Source organism: Rhinoraja longicauda, chromosome 7 (genome assembly GCF_053455715.1).
Source record: "Rhinoraja longicauda isolate Sanriku21f chromosome 7, sRhiLon1.1, whole genome shotgun sequence".
NCBI classification, from domain to species: domain Eukaryota; kingdom Metazoa; phylum Chordata; class Chondrichthyes; order Rajiformes; family Arhynchobatidae; genus Rhinoraja; species Rhinoraja longicauda.
This window is the reverse complement of record NC_135959.1, coordinates 42,081,243-42,097,680: the sequence shown is the minus strand read 5'-3', so window position 1 is coordinate 42,097,680 and position 16,438 is coordinate 42,081,243. Positions and strand designations below refer to the sequence as shown.

General features: G+C 44.6%; 1 protein-coding gene and 1 non-coding gene across 2 annotated transcripts in view; both read left to right on the top strand.

The window, feature by feature from the left end:
* Window positions 1-16,438, top strand: part of wdr95 (WD40 repeat domain 95) — a 73,855-nt gene that overhangs the window by 26,242 nt on the left and 31,175 nt on the right. Inside the window, exons 4-11 of the mRNA XM_078403041.1 lie at window positions 823-906; window positions 2,870-2,935; window positions 4,164-4,394; window positions 5,973-6,055; window positions 6,171-6,263; window positions 7,385-7,430; window positions 9,521-9,567; window positions 13,833-13,950. Coding sequence (XP_078259167.1) covers window positions 823-906; window positions 2,870-2,935; window positions 4,164-4,394; window positions 5,973-6,055; window positions 6,171-6,263; window positions 7,385-7,430; window positions 9,521-9,567; window positions 13,833-13,950 — 768 coding nt within the window. The remainder of the gene's footprint in view (window positions 1-822; window positions 907-2,869; window positions 2,936-4,163; window positions 4,395-5,972; window positions 6,056-6,170; window positions 6,264-7,384; window positions 7,431-9,520; window positions 9,568-13,832; window positions 13,951-16,438) is intronic.
* Window positions 12,655-12,726, top strand: trnae-uuc (transfer RNA glutamic acid (anticodon UUC)). The gene has a single exon. It is a non-coding gene; the product is annotated as a tRNA-Glu (tRNA).

Genomic DNA, 16,438 nt, shown 5'->3' with positions numbered 1-16,438 from the left:
CTGTAGTTCAGGAACAAACAAACAAACAAGAGTTTTAGTATATAGATGGGAATAAAGAACCAGAGGACATAGGTTTAAAGTGAGAGGGAAAAGATGTAATAGGATTTCATGGGATCCGAGGGACAACGTTTTCAACAGAGTGTGGTGGGTATATGGAATGAGCTGCTACCCCCTACACTCTAGGGGCAATTTTCAGACAACACAGAAGCCTAGCAACCCCCCCCCCACCCCTCATTTCTGTCTACCTATTACATGTCATTGAAACGTAGAAAATAGGTGCAGGTGTAGACCATTCGGCCCTTCGAGCCAGCACTGCCTTCAATATGATCATGGCTGATCATCCAAAATCGGTACCCCGTTCCTGCTTTTTCCCCATATCCCTTGATTCCGTTAGCCCTAAGAACTAAATATAACCCTCTCTTGAAAACATCCAGTGAATTGGCCTCCACTGCCTTCTGTGGAAGAGAATTCCACAGATTCACAACTTCATGCTTTCCTCTTCCCGTCCTCTCTTCCAGCTTTCTTCCCCCCCCGACCTGAAACGTTACCTATCCTAGTTAAAAAGTACACAAAGTGCTGGAGTAACTCAGTGACTCGGGCAGCATCTCTGGAGAACATGGATAGGGACCTCTGACCTACAAAAATTTCTATCCATGTTCTCCAGAGATGTTACCTGAGTCGCTGAGTTACTCCAGCACTTTGTCATTCTAGTAAACTTCCTTTGCACCTTCCCCAAAACCTCCACTTCCTTCCTGTAATGGGATGACCTGAACTGCATGCAATAATCCAAATAAGAAATCTGTCTTTACTTCTGTTCTTCAGGAATCTAGAAACGATGGTAGGACATCGTTGGATGTGGAAGATTTTAAGATGATAATGAAGAAATGCCTGGGATATCATGCTATAGTAAGTGTTGGAGGATGAGCTTGTATTCACTTATGTACTGTGTTATTTTTTCCTGTCGTGAGAAGGTTTCACTATCAGTGGGGTGTTATCCTAGGTCTTCCTCTCAACTAGCAGCAGCTGGACACCCACAATTCAAACAAGACTCTCCTCAGAAAGAGGGTAAAATAACCTGATTTTACAACAGAACAATAAATCAGTAACACAGTAAATTATCAACAACATTGGGTAACCAGATCACAGGTAACCAGTTATAGTCACAAATGCTGGAGTAACTCAGCGGGACAGGCAGCATCTCTGGAGAGAAGGAATGGGTGATGTTTCGGGTCGAGGCCCTTCTTCAGACTGGTGAAGGGTCTCGACTGGATGCTTTATGTAGAAGTACAGGCGTCATTTATTGCTTCAATATGGGTGGTCCAGAACAAGTTGTTGGTGATATTGACTCCTAGGCATTTGAAGCTTTTCCCTGCGGTGAGAACATTTCGCTGTCAGTGGGCTGTTTTACTAGGGCTTCCTCCCAACAAGCAACGAGCAACAGTTGAAACAGACCAGACGTTTATGTGTAATTTATATATAATTTTGTTTGTGTCTTTGTCTGAGTCTGTGTCTGTGATGCTGCCACAAGCAAGATTTTCATTGTACCTGTACCCGACTGTACTTATGCGTTTAGTTTATTATTATTGTCACGTGTACCGAGGTACAATGAAAAGATTGTTAGTTGCCTGCTAAGCCATCTATCCATTCTCCAGAGATGCTGCCTGACCTGCTGAGTTACTCTAGTTTAGTTTATTATCAGATGTGAAAAGCTTTTGTTGCGTGCTGTTCAGTCAGCGAAAAAGTCTCAACATGATTGCTATCAACCGTCCAAAGTGTACAGATACAGGATAAAGGTTTAGCGCAAGATAAAGTCCAATAAAGTCCGATTACATTTGGGTCCAATTGGGTAGATGGGAGGTCAGGACTGCACTCTAGCTGATGAGAGGACGTTCAGTTGCCTAATAACAGCTGGGAAGAAACTGTCCCTGAATCTGGAGGTGTGTGTTTTCACACTTCTGTACCGCTTGACTGATGGGAGAAGGGAAAAGATGGAGTGAGCGGGGTGAGGCTCATCCTTGATTATGCTGGTGACCTTGCTGAGGCAATGTGAAGTGGCGGTGCAGTGGTAGAGCTGATACCTTACAGCGCCAGAGGCCCGGGTTCGATCCTGACTATGGGTGCTGTCTGTATGGAGTTTGTACGTTTTCTCCATGACTGAGTGGGTTTTCTCCGGGTGCTCCAGTTTCCTCCCACACTCCAAAGACGTGCAGGTTTGTACGTTAATCGGCTTCTATAAATTGTAAATTCTCTCTGGTGTGTAGGATGGTGATAGTGTTCGCAGTGATCACTGGTTAGCTCGGTGGGCCAAAGGTCCTGTTTCCGCGCTGTATCTCTGCAGTCTAAAGCAAAGACTAGGTCATCACGCAAACCAATCTCCTTTCCAATGACTCCATTTACACTTGGGCTTTAGTTTTTTTTTTTTTAAGTCTTAAAACTTAAAAACTAAAATATAGTCTAAATTGTAAATGTAGTCAATGGAAAGGAAATTGGTTTGCATGATGGTCTGGCCACGTCCACAACTCTCTGCAAGTTCTTGCGGTCTTGGATGGAGCTGTTTCTAAACCATACTGTGATGCATCTCGATAAAATGCTTTTTATGGTGCATCTGTAGAAGTTAGCAATAAATATAGGAAGGAACTGCAGATGCTGGTTTATTGAAGATAGACATAAAGTTCTGGACTAACTCAGTAGGTCAGGCAGCATCTCTGGAGAAAAGGAATAGTTTACATTTCGGGTCAGAACCCTTATTCATAAGTTGGCAATAAACTTGAGCTTGAAGTTTCACCTGATCGCATGACTGGAGACCTAATTTGAAAATGCCAGTGTTAACCATTTCTAGTTTAATTAGTTTTACTGTTCTTCGTTCTAGCATGATGACCAAATAGAAGAACTGTTCAGGAAGATTGATTATTCTGCAGATGGTCAGATTGAATGGGTATGTGTAATGGCATGACTGCAGAACTGGGGAACTCGGTTATAATAACTTAATGAATCATAGGAGCAGAATTAAGCCATTCGGCCCTCCGGTCTACTCTGCTATTCAATCATGGCTGATCTATTTTAGGATTCCTCCCAATGTTGCGATTAGGCGGCACGGTGGCACAGCAGTAGATTTGCTGCCTTACAGCGCCGGAGACCCAGGTTCGATCCTGACTGCAGGTGCTGTCTGTACGGAGTTTGTACGTTCTCCCAATGACTGCATGGGTTTGCCCCGGGTGCTCCGGTTTCCACCCACACTCCAAAGAGGTACAGGTTTGTAGGTTAATTGGCTTTGGTAAAGATTGTAAATTGTCCCTAGTGTGTAGGATAGCGTTAGTGTGGGGATCGCTGGTCAGCGCGGACACGGTGGGCCGAAGGGTCTGTTTCCGTGCTGTATCTCTAAACTAAACTAGAGACTAATATTATAAATGATTACTTTGACCTCAAAGCCATCCTACTGTAAGTGATTTTAATCTAGAATTCATTAGGCATAGTTGAAAGTGTTGTGCAACTCAGATGACAGTAACTGAACACTGTGGCATAGGAATAAATACTGTAGATCGTCACAATGTCTTTTTAAAAGATGCAGAGTCAGTAAATAATTTCTGATCTTCTCCAGTCAGTTATAGAGTCATACAGCACAGAAACCAGCCCTTTGGCCCAACTTGCCCATTCTGACCAAGATGCTCCATTTACACTAGTCCCACCTGTCCGCATTTGGTCCATATCCCTCTAAACTTTTCCTATCCGCATACCTGTCCAAATGTCTTTTAAATGTTGTCATGGCGTGTGGGACTATCTCCTCTGGCAGCTTATTTACTTTAGTTTAGTTTAGAGTAACAGTGTGGAAACAGGCCCACCGAGTCCACACTGACCATCGATCACCGGAACACTAGATCTGTCCTGCACACAAGGGACAATTTACTGAATCCAATTAACCTACAAACCTGCATGCCTCTGGAATATGGGAAGAAACTGGAGCACCTGGAGAAAACCCATGTGGTCACAAGAAGAACGTGCAAACTCCATACAGATGGCACCTGTAGTCAGGAGCGGGGGGGGGGGGGGTGGGAAGGGTGGGAAGGGTGGGAGAGGGGGGCGGGAGAAGGGGGGGCCAGGATTCTTTTTGATCAATGTTTTCCATGTTCTGGAATAATCCCTTTTCCATTCCTTTTGTTTGACAGGATGAATTCTGTACATACATGCAACTGAAGTACAAGGGGATTGAGGAGTCTTATGTGCGATCAAAACATGTCTCGTTCTCCCTTCCGGCCATGTTCAGGGAGCTCTCTCACGCTGAGCAGATCCTACGCATTTACTTCACTCCTGACCAGTGCTTCATCATGATGAGAGAAGATGGAACCATCTCCTTCTGGTCAGCCCAGCTCAAACTGAAGCGGAGCAAGCGACTCTTCGTATGTACATTTTGAGCCATGGGGTCATGGAAACAAGCCTGGAAACAGGCCCATAGTCACAGACCCTTTAGCCCAACCTGCCCACGCCGACCAAGATGCCCCATCTACACTAGTCAGTGTCATACAGCATGGAAACGGGTCCTTTGGCCAAACTCGTCCATGCAGTCCAACATCCCCATCTACACTAGTCAGTGAGTCATCGTTATTTTGCACGGAAAATGGTCCATCGGCCCAACCTGCCCGTGTCAACCAAGATGCCCTATCTACACTAGTCATAGAGTTATATAACACAGAAACAAGTCCTTCAGCTCAACCTGCCCATGCTAAGATGCCCCATCTACATTAGTCATAGAGTCATTGAGTCATGCTGCATGGAAACAGTCCCTTTTGCCAAATCTGCCCATGCTGACTAAGATGCCCCATCTACACTGGTCATAGAGTCATACATTCATACAGCACGGAAACAGGCCCTTCTGCTCAACCTGCCCATGTTGACCAAGATGTCCCATCTACACTAGTCCCAACTGCTCATCTTTATCCCATATCCCTCTAAACCTTTCCTATCCATGTACCTGTCCAAATGTCTTTTAAATGTTGTTATAGTACCTGACTCAATTATCTCCTCTGGCAGCCCGTTCCATATACCCACCACCATCTGTGTGAAAAAGGTGCCCCTCAGTTTCCTATTAAATCTTTCTCCCTCTCATCTTAAACCCATGTCCATAGTTTTAGGTTTATTATTGTCACATGTACCAAGGTACATTGTAAAGATTTGTTTGTAGGGAGTGGAGAGAATGTGTGATAACATAGAACTAGTGTGAACAGGCAATCAATGGTCAGCGTCGCCTCAGTGGGCTATGGGGCTATTTCCATGCTGTATCTCTAAACTAAACAAGACACTGTGTTTCCCTCAACCTCCAAGCAGATTAAATACCCCCAATCTCTTTTTTTGCCCTCTCATGTGCCCCACCTGATGCACACCCATTTCTCCCACATTCTTCCTTCCCCCCCCTGCTCTCGTCTGGAAGAAACTTGAAATAGCACACCACCAGACTCAGGAACAGCTTCTCCCCCTCTGTTATCAGGCTTCTGAATGGCCCATCCATAAGCTAAGGTATTGTCCGATTCACCACTATCCAATTGCAGACATTGGACTTTGACTATGGAACTGATGCACTACAATGCTGAGATATTCTGCACTCTTACCTTCTCCTTTGCTCTACCTTTTCCACTTGAGTTTGAATCCTTGGCCTATCTTTAATTGGACTTTACTGAACTTTATCTTGCACTAAATGTTGTTCCCTTTATCCTGTATCTGTTCACCGTGGACGGCTCGATTGTAATCATGAATAGTCTTTCTGCTGACTGGAGAGCACACAACAAAAAGCTTTTCACTGTACCTCGGTACACATGACAATAAACTATGTATGGTGTATCTGATCTGTTGGGATAACATGCAAAACAAAGCTTTTCATCATCCCTCGATATACAGTACATGACAATAATAAACCTTAAAACCTAACGGTAAAAGTAGTTGCAATACAACACGACAACATAAATAATTATTTTACTTTACAGGAGAAGCCTTTTCACCGAAAGCCAAAATGGGTGACTGACTTCACCACCATGTATCAATATAACAAGTTTATTCTCAGTACTGGGTATGGCATCTCTCTCAGTTTAATATGAATTTAATAATGAATTTTATGATACAGACGATGAATTAATCAAGGTGAGGTATTTCACAATCCTATTTTGCATTTCTTTTCAATTTAGAGATCGGGAAATTCAGATCTATGAGCTTTCCACCTTTGAACCGTATTGTCAAATTGCTGGATTGGAAACATGCCCTTTGCAGCTTGACTATTGGTGAGATAAGTTCATAAGCTCTAATAGCAGAACTAGGCCATTCGGCCCATCGAGTCTACTCCACCATTCAATCATGGCTGATCTATCTTTCCTTCTTAACCTCATTCTCCTGCCTTCGCCTCATAACCCATGACACCTGTGCGTTACAGATTTGCCAATGGCTGAGTTATTCCTCAGAACATGGAGCATAGAACAGTACAGCACAGGAACACACTCTTTGGCCCATAATGTCAGTGGCGAACATGATACCGTTAAACTAATCTCCTCTGCCTGCACGTGATCCATATCTCTCCATACCCTGCATGTCCACATTCCCATATAAAAGTCTCTTAAACACCACCATCGTATCTGCTCCACCACCACCCCCAGGAGCACGTTCCAGACCCCCACCAATCTCTGTGTTTAAAAATAAATTACCCCACACATCTACTTTAAACTTTGACCCTCGCACCTTGAACCTATTCCCTTAAATATTTGACATTTGCACCCTTGGAAAAAGGTTCTGACCGTCCACCCTGTCAGTGCCTCTCATTATTAATGGTAATAGTAATGGTACTTTATCTGTCACATGTACCAGGGTACAGTGAAATACATTTTTGTAAACAGTTCAGTACAAGTATCACTATACATAAGCACATAGATACATCTTAGATAAGCATCACAAATACAGTACGTGTTCAGCAGTAGAACACTGCCACAGTATACAGAGTCGCCAGTTTGGTGCCATTTTCAAGACCCAGTTTGTACGTGCAGGGTTCTTAACCTGACCATGAATGCCCGGCATCCTGGCGGCATTGCCATGGTGTCCTCCACCGCTGTAGGCTACGTGCGGTCCACTCGCTGGGCCCCTTGGAGCAGTGCCTGGTCCAGCGCCTGGTCCAGCCAAGCTTTTACTGTATATACTTACTATCAGTTTTCAGCCTGTTCTTGTTGAATATATTTCTATAGCTTATAAAATTAGCATTCCATAATGTAAAGCACGAATATTTCACAGAACTTGTACTTTAAATAAAATGTCTGCAGCAGAGCCTCAGGTTTGACGGTTTAATTACGTCAGGATAACACGGTGAGATCTGTCTTGTTGAATATCATGCTAAGACTTAAATTGTTTTCTTTTCCAGTTCTACAGGGGCTGATGACTGCATGATCTTGTACGGAGATGACCAGGTGAATGTTTAACACTGCATTTAGTGAAGGGTTCTGTGCTGTTGGTAGTTCTAAACACCCCATCCACTGCAAGCAGAGTAACAGTAACATCGAGATCTACCCTTGTAGAACTGTCCACAGCTGCCCACTATTTTACAGACAAAATTCCACATACATTTCTGCAAGTGAATCAGAAACATTTGGGCATGGATTACTTAAAATGCCTGCAGTATTAAACATGGCCACTGCAAATTAAAATAACATTCAAAAGACATTTGGACAGATACATGGATAGTTTTGTTTTGTTTATTGTCACATGTACTGAGGTGCAGTGAAAAGCTTTTTGTTGTGTGCAATTCAGTCAGCGGAAAGACTATACATGATTTAAAATCAAGCCGTCCACAGTGTACAGATACAGGATAAAGGGAATAATGTTTAGTGCAAGATAAAGTCCAGTAAAGTCCGATTAAAGATATTCTGTGGCTCTCCAATGAGGTAGATGGTAGGTCAGGACCACTCTCTAGTTGATGATAAGATGGTTCAGTTGCATGATAATAGCTGGGAAGAAACTTTTCTTGAATCTGGAGGTAAGCATTTTCACATTTCTGTATCTCTTGCCTGATGGGAGAGGGGAGGGGGGAGTGGCTAGGGTGAGACTGGTCCTTGATTATGCTGAGGCAACATAAGTGCCGAGGCAGCATGAAGTGTTGATGGTGGTCAATGGAAGGCAGGTTGGTTTGCGAGATGGTCTGGGCTACAGCCCAGTGCCTTTGTATATTAAACTGATCACTGGACAAGTGAAATCTAGGAACAGGATGCTCACTCACACTTAAACCTAGGTGTTAAATTAGTAACTACGGGTAATTGAACAAGCATTTGACTAAATTAGTGTTGTTGCGCATGTTAGTCAGGAGTCAAGAGCGTTGTCATGTCCCACAATGGAACAATGAAATTCCTACTTTCAGCTGCACAACAGGCTGCAAACACAGTAGTTAACACAACGAAAAAACAAGTAAGAGAAGTCCTACAAATAAAAAACACAATATGGTCCAAAAACTAAACAAAGCCTAAAGTCCCTCGTACAATCAAGGTAGTTCAGAGTTTAGATGGAGTTCGTAGCTTTCAATAGGCTGATGGTTGTTGGGAAGTTATTGTTCCTGAACATGGTAAGAAGGAACTGCAGATGCTGGTTTGTGCCCACTCTAGTTGATGATCGGAGTAACCCAGTGGGTCAGGCAGCATCTCTGGAGAACGTGGATAGGTTATGTTTTGGGTCAGGTTCCTTTAGACTGATTGGAGTTGGGAAGGGGGGGGGGAGAATACTGGAAAAGAGAGGTGGGGGCAGGACAAAGCCTGGCAAGTGATAGGCGGATGCAGGTGGAGGGGAGTCTGAGTGGCAGATGAGTAGAGTAAGTGATAAAGGCTAGAGGTGAAAAGGTGACAAAAGGGTGCTGGATAAGGAAAGAAGGGTGCATTGTAATGCCAGAGGAAAGGATCTCATGGAAGGGGACAGAGGGGAGGGGGTGAAAAAGGGGAGGGGAGGGTGGACAGTAAGAGAATTAGGTATGCACTGAGGTGGGAGGGTGAGCACAGGAAAGAGAAGGGTGGGGGGTTGTTAGCAAAAATTGGATAATTCAATGTTCATACAATTGGATTGTAAGCTACCTAAGTAGAACATGAGGGTCATGGGTTAATCTGGGTGCGATGTGGGTGGGGGAGGTATCACGGCACAAAGGACTCAGCGTAACAAGGGCGGCACAATGGCAAGCGGTAGAGTTGCTACCTTACAGTGCCAGAGACCCGGGTTCGATCCTGACCTCGGGTGTACAGAGTTTGCACGTTCTCCCTGTGACCGCGTGGGTTTCTTCCGGTGTACTGGTTTCCTGCCACATTCCAAAGACGTGCAGGTTTGTAGGTTAATTGGCTTCTGTAAATTGCCCCTTGTGTGTAGGATAGAACTAGTGTGTACAGGTCGGCATGGACTTGGTGGGCTATATCTCTAAACTAAACAAACAACATATCACCATCAGACCAACTCTTCCCCAGAGATTAAATGTTTAAAATCTTGATATTTCTGATGTTTTAAACTTTTGAAACTCTTCTCTTGACAGGGCTGTGTGAACATTTTACTTCTATCGTCTGTAGCTGAAACTTTAAGGTTTGTAATGTGTAAGAAGTTGGCAAGTTTCAAAATGTTTCTGTATGGTATTTTGTATAATACGTGCTTAGTGTAATATTCTCGTACAGCGCATGTAAATATGTGTCTTACTCTGAGCTTAAAAATCACAATTCAGTTTTGAACCAAAATTTGTGCTTAGTTTAGTTTAGAGAAACAGGCTCTTCGGCTCACCGAGTCCATTCCAACCATCAATCATCCATTTATACTAGTTCTTGTTATCCAACTTTCTCGTCCACTCGCTTCACATCAGGGGCAATTTTATAGATGGCCAATTAACCTACAAGCCGACATGTCTTTGGGATGTGGGAGGAAACCGGAGCATCCAGAGGAAACCCGCGTGGTCACAGGGAGACTGTGCAACCTCAGCACCCAAGGTTGGGATCGAACCTGGGTTTCTGGGTGTCGTGAGGTAGTGACTCTGGCGGGCATGGAATCAGTGGACCTGTTTCCATGCTGTATCTCTAAACTATGCCCACTAGTCTTTGACATTTACTTCCTGAGAGAAGGCTCTGACTGTCCACCCTATCTGTGCCTCTCATAATTTTATATACCTCCATCAGGCCTCCCCTCGGTCCCTGACATTCCAGAGTAAAGCATATTTCTCTCAAAAACTGACCAGGTAATGGATAGAAAAGATTTCTGCTTCTTGTTCCCTGTGTCTTCTACTGTTTCGTGTTCTTGTTCTATGTCTGTATAAACCTTTGCGAGGCTTCAAGGTACAACACAAGTCTTTATTACAGTAACTCAATGCTGGCAGCAAGACGACTAAAATGGCTGCAACCCTATAATCTGACTGCACACTCCACACTGTGTACAGCCAAGATAACTATGTACAAAAACATGTCCCTTTGTCCTGTGCAGCGCCACCTGCAGCACGGGAGGAGCAACAGGTCCTCCCACCCCACACAGTCCATCAAACATCACATGCTGTTAATAGTGGATGTGAAGAAACGTACAGCTGACTTGGTGGAATGACTCTGTGGAATGAACTTTCCTGATGAAAGCATAATTTGAGAAGTTCACAGCAGACATAAGAGAAAGACTCAACATCCATGGAGCCATAGAGCTGTATAGCACGGAAACAGCCCATTTGTCCCGACTTGTCCATGCTAGCTCTCTGGAGAGGAAGGAAAGATTAAAATATATTTGATTAACATTTGTAAACCGAGCTGCTGATGAAATGTCTGTAGAAGGGTCCCGACCCAAATTGCCACCTATCTACATTCTCCACAGATGCTGCCTAACCCACTGAGTTACTCCAGCACTTTGCATGTTTTCTTGCTCAAGATTCCAGCATCTGCAGTTCCTTGTCTGTCAGGGACGAGTAAAGATTGATTTATTTTGAAAGATCATTTGCTATTTGATTGGCAGCAAAGCCCATGGTTTACAGACATTAATCAAGTACATTTAACCGTACAGTCATTCCCCTACTTAGGTAAGAGGTACGTTCCGTGAACACTTGTGTAAGTCAGATTTTACGTAAGTCGGAATCACCATTCCTATACCCTGCCCGAAATAACTCGCTGTCTGAAGAAGGGTCCCGAACTGAAACGTCGCCTCTCCATGTTCTCCAGGGATGTTGCCTGACCCACTGAGTTACTTCAGCACTTTGTGTCTATCACTGAGAATATTAATTGTCTCAGCTGCGTCCAGGGCACTTTCTGTGGTGTGCAGCCTTCTGGGTAATCACTTGCCAGTTTGGGTTCCCATCTCACCGTTGGGGCACTTTCCGTGGCGCCCGGCCTTCTGGGTAAACACCGCTGCCAATGCCAGCTTGTTTCCCATGTAAACTTGAGTGGTCGTACAGTGTTGTATAAATTATAAACTGACTCAATTGCACCAGGGACTGAGTACAGCATTATTTACGTAAGCGGGACTTTACATTAGTCACCGATTGCTTAAGGTGGGGAGTGTCAACGTGATATCTATGCCAAAGTGAGATGCTCTGGCAATGTGATCTCAGCGCCACCTGCTGCCGAGACCTGGCTCCACAACTGCGACATTCTCTGAAACATAGAAACATAGAAAAGTAGGTGCAGGAGTAGGCCATTCGGCCCCTCGAGCCAGCACTGCCATTCAATATGATCATGGCTGATCATCTATAATCGGTATCCCCTTCCTGCTTTCCCCCCCATATCCCTTCATTCCTTTAGCCCTAAGAGCGAAATCTAACTCCCTCTTGAAAACATCCAGTGAATTGGCCTCCACTGCCTTCTGTGGCAGAGAATTCCACAGATTCACAACTCTCGGGGTGAACACGATTTTTTCCTCATCTCAGTCCTAAATGGCCTTCTTCTTAAACTGTGACCTCCTGCTTCTGGACTCCTACATCACTTAACCAGACATGTAGCAGGTCTGGTAGACACATGGCTATGCAGGGAATGGAGGGTTATGGATCACCTGCAGGCAGAGGAGATCAGTTTAACTTGGCATCACATTTGGCATGGACATTGTGGGCCGAAGGGCCTGTTCCTGTGCTGTACTGGTCTATAGATAGACACAACATGCTGGAGTAACTCAGCAGGTCAGGCAGCATCTCTGGAGAACTATGTCTATCTTTGGTATAAACCTGCATCTGCAATTCTTTGTTTTTACATTCTGTACTGTTCCCTTTCTACAACATTGTACAGTTATCATGCTTTACATTTTGGTACAAATTATGGCAATATACAGAGGCCAATTAACCTACAAACCCTTAGGTCTTTGGGATGTGGGAGGAAACAGGAGGACCTGGAGGAAACCCATGCGGTCACAGGGAAAATGTGCAAACTGAACAAACCACAGATGGCACCAGAGGTTAGGATCGAACCGGGATCTCTGGTGCTGTAAGGGCAGCAGCTCTACCAGCTACGCCTCTGTGCCGCCCCCTATTGTTCTATGAGAGGGGAGCAGACAAAGACTGTAGTCGGGAGTTGAGGAGAATGAGAGGTAATCATAGAAAATCACAGAAAAAGCACTAAATTCTAATACATTTTTGAAAGGGTAAATGCAGAGTTGATTTTTACTGAGGCCAGACCATCTAGAACCATGGATTCATAATTTCAAAATCAATCAAGAGAGTCAATCTCCCATATGGTCTAGCGGTTAGGATTCCTGGTTTTCACCCAGGTGGCCCGGGTTCGACTCCCGGTATGGGAAGTTTGTTTTTGTGGGAGATTGTGTCTCACTAATTTGACTGAGTGCAGGGCCATAGACACAGTCTTTATGAATTTCACCAAGGCCTTTGATGACATTTTGAATGGTATGCTGCTCTGAGAGGTCAGATTGCATGGGATCCAGGGAGAGTTAGTTCCTGTACATTGGCGAGACCAAATGTAGACTTGATGACCATTTTGCTGATCGCTTACTCTCAGTCTACCTAGCCTAGGCCTACGGGATTTCCTAGTAAGCAGCTATTTCACTACTCTTCCCTATCCCACACTGACCTCTCTGTCCTGGGCCTCCTGCATTGCCACATGAGTGAGGCCACACATAAATTGGAGGAAGAGCATCTAATATTTCACTTGGGCAGCTTTCAACCCAGCTGTACGAATGTTGAATTCTCTAGTTTTAAATAACCTCATACTCCCCTCCCCTCCTCCTCCCTCCTTGCCCGACTCCTCCACCCGTCATTTTACCAGATCCACAGTTCTCCACATGGAAAGATATGGATAATGTGCGCTCAGAGATGAACCTGGCATTGTGTTTGGACAGATTATGTGGGCCGAAGGGCCTGTTTCAATGCTGTACTGTTTTGATGGTCTGAAGAAGAGTCTCGACACAAAACGTCACCTATTCCTTTTCTCCAGAGATGCTGCCTGATCCGCTGTTACTCCAGCATTTTGTATCTATCTTCCGTACTGTTCTATGATCTATGAAAAGGCAATTACATTATAGCAGGTTAGTGTCTTCATTTGCACCTTCAGTTTTGTATCACCGAGTTTACGTTTAGTTTATTGTCACGAGTATCGAGGTACAGTGAAAAGCTTTTGTTGCGTGCTAACCAGTCAGTGGAAAGATAAAACGTGATTACAATCGAGCCATCCACAGTGTACAGGTACACGATAAAGGGAATAACGTGAATAACTTTTAGTGAAAGGTAAAGTCTGATCAAAGATAGTCCAAGGGTCTGCAATGAAGTAGATAGCAGTTCAGGAATGCTCTCTCATTGTTGGTAGGATGGTTCAGTTGCCTGGTAATAGGTGATGGAGGGGCGCTGTGCTGGGGGAGTAGGTTTTTAATTGGTGTCTTTTTGTTTATGACAGAACATGGAAGAAGTGTCCAAAGGTGGACAATATGCCCAGCATAAGCATTGAAAACTCTGCCCTGTCACCTAACGTGACCTACATTCGCTGGAAGGTTCATGAAGACTGGGTTACACAGGTAAAAGAGTCTGCCTGATATCTAACGGCTGCCTAGCATTCCCCTCTGCACCACACTGCCCCTATCCAAGATCACCCCTGAAATTTGGTTTAGTTTAGAGACACAGCGTGGAAACAGGCCCTCTGGCCCTCCGATCTGCACCAACCAGCAATCACCCCATACACTAGTTCTATCCTACACACCAGGGACAATTTACAGAAGCCAATTAACCTACAAAACTGCACGTCTTTGGAGTGTGTGAGGAAACCGGAGCACTCAGAGAAAACCCACGCAATCACAGGTAGAACGTTCAAAACCCGTACAAACCACCCATAGTCAGGATCGAACCCAGGTCTCTGGTGCTGTAAGGCAGCAACTCGACCGTTGCACCACCATGCCACCCCTAATCCTATTCTCCCCGTAACGTTTTTGTAATCTGGTTCTTGATTCACATACTCTGGGTAAAAGACTCTTCATTTTCCCTCTCCATTCCCCATATGATTTTATATATTCATGGCATGTCAGCACAGCAGAGTTGCTGCCTTACTCAACTCTACCACTGAGCTCTACCGCTCAACTCTAGCGCCAGAGACCTGGCTTAGATCCTAACTATGGGTGCTGTCTTTATGGAGTTTATACCTTCTCCTGTGACCGCATGGGTTTTCATTGGGTGTTCCAGTTTCCTCCCGCATGCCAAAGACATGTAAATTTGTAGGTTAATTGGCTTTGATAAAGATTGTAAATTGTCCCTTGTGTGTAGGATAGTCTTTGTGTACAGGGATCGCTGGTCAGCGTGGACTCGGTGGGCCGAAGGGCCTGTTTCTGCGCTGTATTTCTAAACTAAGCTTAGCTAGTTTAGATCACCTCTCGGGTTTCTACACTCCAAGGAATAGAGTCCTAGCCTGCCCAACCTTTCCCTATAGCTCAGGCCTTCGAACCGTGGGTGAAAGCATTGATTGTGGATGTATCTGTGTCCCAAGCTATCTGACCCGATCGCATTCTGTGGAAGTTGGGTGGTTTGCATGGTCGGCTTGGTTCAGTTGCACCAAGATGACACATGATTGAGTTGTACCTGGTTCAACAGGAGATCTCAGATCAGGTTTAGGTATATTATTGTCACATGCACCGAGGTACAGTGAAAAGCTTTGTTTTGCATGTAAACTATTAGATATACCATACATAAATGCAAGTCAAACTAAAGCACAATAGGTAAAGCAAAGGTGAAGATACAGAGTGTAGAATATAGTTCCCAGTATTGTAGTGCATCAGTTCCAAAGACAAAGTCCAATGTCTGCAAAGGGGTAGAGGTAAATTGGACAGTATCCTAGCTTAGGGAAGGACTGACTGTTCAGAAGCCGGATAACAGAGGGGACAAAGCTGTTCCTGAGTCTGGTGGTGTGTGCTTTTAAGCTTCTATATCTTCTGCCGGAAGGGAGCAGGGAGAAGGAGGATTGATCAGGGTGAGACAAGTCTTTGATTATGTTGGCTGCTTTTCTGAGACAGCGTGAAGCGTAGATAGCGTCAATGGTGGGAAGTCTGTTCTGTTTGATATTGGGGGGGGGGTTTGCATTTCTCTGGGATTACTTGAAGGTTGAAGTCTTTTATTTCTAAAGAGCCTCGGGCAAACTAATTGAAAGAATCAACCCCACTAACACCCAAAGCTGAACAAAAGTTTGGTCCCAATGGACTGATATCTGCTTGTAGTGTTGAGGAACTCTTTAGGAAAGTATATAAAATTATGTGAGGCATAGATCGGGTAGGCAGCCAGAACTTATTTACCAGGATGGTAATAAGTTCTGACTGTCTACCCTATCTATGCCTCACATAATTTTATAAGGATGGTAAATAAAACAGTAAATAGGACAGTATTTATCAAATACTATTCGGCATAACTTTAAGGTGAGAGGGGAAAGTTGAAAGGAGATACAAGGAACAGCGGAAGCTGGTTTATATTTTAATAAAAGACAGAGTGCTGGAGTGGGAGGGGGGGGGGGGGGGGTGGGTGGCAGGAGAGGACATTACAGTGGGAAAATGTCAGGGTATGAGACACTGGAGTGGGTGGCATTCAGGAGTGGGAGAGGAAGGCAGGATTAATGTTTGGGAAAGGGGAGCAGGGGGTGGGAATGTGATGAGTGAAGGAGAAGAGAGGAGTGTGGGAGGGGGAGGGGTGCAGTGATATTGTGGAGCAGGAAAGGGGCAGGGGGAGGGGAGAAGGAACATGAAGCAATGTGCTTGGGGACTTTCTAAATCATTGTTGTAAATCAGATGTTGTTTAACCCTTGTGGCTAAAGGGATCAGGGGGTATGGAGAGAAGGCAGGTACAGGATACTGAGTTGGATAATCAGCCATGATCATATTGAATGGCGGTGCAGGCTCGAAGGGCCGAATGCCCTACTCCTGCACCTATTTTCTATGTTTCTATGTTTCTATGTAACTTAGTGGGTGAGGCAGTATTTCTGGAGAACAAGGAATAAAATACAACGTGCCAGAGTAATGTTTACAGGAGGTG